This window comes from Sardina pilchardus, chromosome 2 (genome assembly GCF_963854185.1).
Source record: "Sardina pilchardus chromosome 2, fSarPil1.1, whole genome shotgun sequence".
NCBI classification, from domain to species: domain Eukaryota; kingdom Metazoa; phylum Chordata; class Actinopteri; order Clupeiformes; family Clupeidae; genus Sardina; species Sardina pilchardus.
Window position 1 is genome coordinate 8,754,191 of NC_084995.1, and position 2,981 is coordinate 8,757,171.

General features: G+C 52.7%; 1 protein-coding gene across 1 annotated transcript in view; it reads left to right on the forward strand.

The window, feature by feature from the left end:
• Positions 1–44: 44 nt before the first annotated feature.
• spsb4a (splA/ryanodine receptor domain and SOCS box containing 4a) overlaps positions 45–2,981 on the forward strand; it is a 35,808-nt gene continuing 32,871 nt past the window's right edge. The window contains exon 1 of the mRNA XM_062517420.1: positions 45–762. Coding sequence (XP_062373404.1) covers positions 54–762 — 709 coding nt within the window. The 5' untranslated portion in view covers positions 45–53. The remainder of the gene's footprint in view (positions 763–2,981) is intronic.

Sequence of the window (2,981 nt, forward strand, 5' to 3'; positions counted from 1 at the left end):
CTCCTCTCCTCCTGTCTCTACCCCCCCCCCCCCCCCCCCCCTCGTCCACCATCATGGGTCAGAAGATCTCAGGGAGCATCAAGTCGGTGGACGTGCGCGGCGGCGAGCCCTCCTTCCGGCCGGTGCGGCGCGAGCTCCGCGGGCCGGACTTCTGCCGCCCGGCGCGGCTGGACCTGCTGCTGGACATGCCGTCGGCGGCCGGCGACCTGCAGCAGCGGCACGCCTGGAACCCGGACGACCGCTCGCTCAACATCTTCATCAAGGACGACGACCGGCTCACCTTCCACCGGCACCCGGTGGCGCAGAGCACCGACTGCATCCGCGGGCGCGTGGGCTACACGCGCGGCCTCCACGCCTGGCGCGTGCACTGGCCCTCGCGCCAGCGCGGCACCCACGCGGTGGTGGGCGTGGCCACGGCGGGCGCGGCGCTCCACTCGGTGGGCTACACGGCGCTGGTGGGCAGCGACGGCGAGTCCTGGGGCTGGGACCTGGGCCGCAACAAGCTCTACCACGACAGCAAGAACCGGCCGCCCTCGCAGGCGCCCAGCTACCCGGGCTTCCTGGAGCCCGAGGAGGCCTTCGCGCTGCCCGACGCGCTCACCGTGGTGCTGGACATGGACGAGGGCACGCTCAGCTTCATGGTGGACGGACAGTACCTGGGCGTGGCCTTCCGCGGCCTCAAGGGCAAGAAGCTGTACCCCATCGTCAGCGCCGTGTGGGGCCACTGTGAGATCACCATGAGATACATCAACGGCCTGGACCGTGAGTCTTTCCCCTTTTAACATGTTCTCTCTCTCTCTCTCTCCCTCTCTCCCTCTCTCTGAGGCTCATGCAGTTTGTTTTTCCACACCCTTTTCCCTGTTTTTCTCTTGTCTTCTCTGCTCTTTTTCTCTTCTCTTTACATGTCTCTTGCTCTGTGCTTTCTGCCCCTCCCTCTCTGGCAGGTCTGATTGATGATTACGTTTTCTCAACATCAGAATTGATTGGATGTTTTGGAGAAGTGCCTCCACTGATACAGTCTCTAAAATGTATACTGTTCCGTAATAGCTTTTTGGATGATTTACTTTTCAGTTCTGGTGGTGACTTTAATAAGAGAAAGTCTTATTGTTTATTGCTGCTATTGTTGTTGAGTCTGGGCTAAAATGTTGACTAAATCATTAGAATGCTACTGCTTGAGAACAAACATATTGTAGATTTGGTATGGCAGGAACTTTTGAGAGACCTGTTTGTACTCCTTTACCTGCAACAGCTATTTGTAAAGCTTAGCTATGAGGTCTCTATTTCATCTCTGTTGATATGGTGTGTGTGTGTGTGTGTGTGTGTGTGTGTGTGTGTGTGTGTGTGTGTGTGTGTGTGTGTGTGTGTGTGTGTGTGTGTGTGTGTGTGTGTGTGTGTGTGTGTGTGTGTGTGTGTGTGTGTGTGTGTGTGTGTGTGTGTGTGTGTGTGTGTTTTTCAATTGAAGTCTCAGTAAAGCCAGGTGTTTTTTTTCTCCTCTTTTTTTAGCTGCTGTAATCTTCCTCCGACAGGCACTGTGTTTGTGTGTGTGAAGCAGTCGTGCCCAGAGGTGTGCTTTTAGAGGCCCTCGGAGTGCTATTTGATTTCACCATGTCTGATCTGTTTTTAGCCTTTAGCTTCTCTCTCTCTTATCGTTTTTCCTCTCTGACACACACTTTTTATGTTTGCACTCTCTCCATCTCTCTCTCTTTCTCTCTCTCTTACCATCTCTCTCTCTCCCTCTCTCTCTCTCTCTCTTGCACTCTGTCTGAGAGAAAGACATGTTCTCCTTGAAAAACTTTACCATCTTTAAGGCTCAACCTTCTGTATCAGTCATATTCAATGTGATGGCCTCCTGGGAAGAGCAGCCGTGTGTGTGTGTGTGTGTGTGTGTGTGTGTGTGTGTGTCCTCGTACTGCTAATGTACTGAGCGTGATAAAGAGGGCTGAACCTTTATTGAACCGGGAAGGCTCATTGGCGCGGTCAGCCAGGTCATGTTAATGCATCCTGGTGCAGCTGAGGTGAAAGAGGAACATTCGCATTCACAATCTATTGCAGAATAGCACACATTAGCACGCATGCTAGCGCTGCCAAGGAGGAGGGGCGCTCTACAGGAATCGATTAGTCATAGTCATAATTAAATATGATCTGGAGGGGGATAGAGCAGTAAAAGGGTATGTTAAACTCTTGTATATTTCTCCTGTAATAGATTTGGGGTGTGTGTGTGTGTGTGTGTGTGGTGCAGCTGGAGTAGGTGCTAATGAAAGTGGCATGTGAAGCTGGGAACAGGGTATAGAGTGGAATGTGGAAGAGCCCATATTATCCATGGCCCTGTCCTCGGAGTGACACACACAGATGCAGCTCAACACCTCCTCTACAGCCTCCACTTCAGCTTTCAAATGCCATGGCGTCTTAGTCAAGACCAAATGCACTGATCAGCCTAGCCGAATGACTTTGTGAGTGTGACTGTGTGTTCTAGAGAAGGGTGTGTGTGTGTGTGTGTGTCACCATAGGAGTTATACGGTCCTGCCCATCGTCAGCGCTGTGATGTATTTCTTCCTGTGAAGACAAGTGACAGATAGATAGAGAGAGGGTGAGAGAGAGAGAGAGAGAGAGAAAGAGAGGGAAGGAAGAGGAAGAGGTGGGGAGAGCGAGAGAAGAGGGCCAAATGAAGGCTGCCATCCTGCCTGTCATGGCATGGGAGTGTGAGGCGTCGGTAATAAGCACGGGAAGGTGTGAGATGTCAGAAGGCGTCGCCACTGGTGATGCATCCAGACAGCCTCCTGCCAACACACACACACACACACACACACACACACACACACACACACACACACACACACACACACACACACACACACACACACACACACACACCCCATTGCCATTGGATTTCTGTCCATCCAACGTACAGCGGGGTGTGGGTGGGTGTATAAGTCAGGGTTTGTGTGTGTGTGTGTGTGTGTGTGTCTTTGTGCCTATGTTTG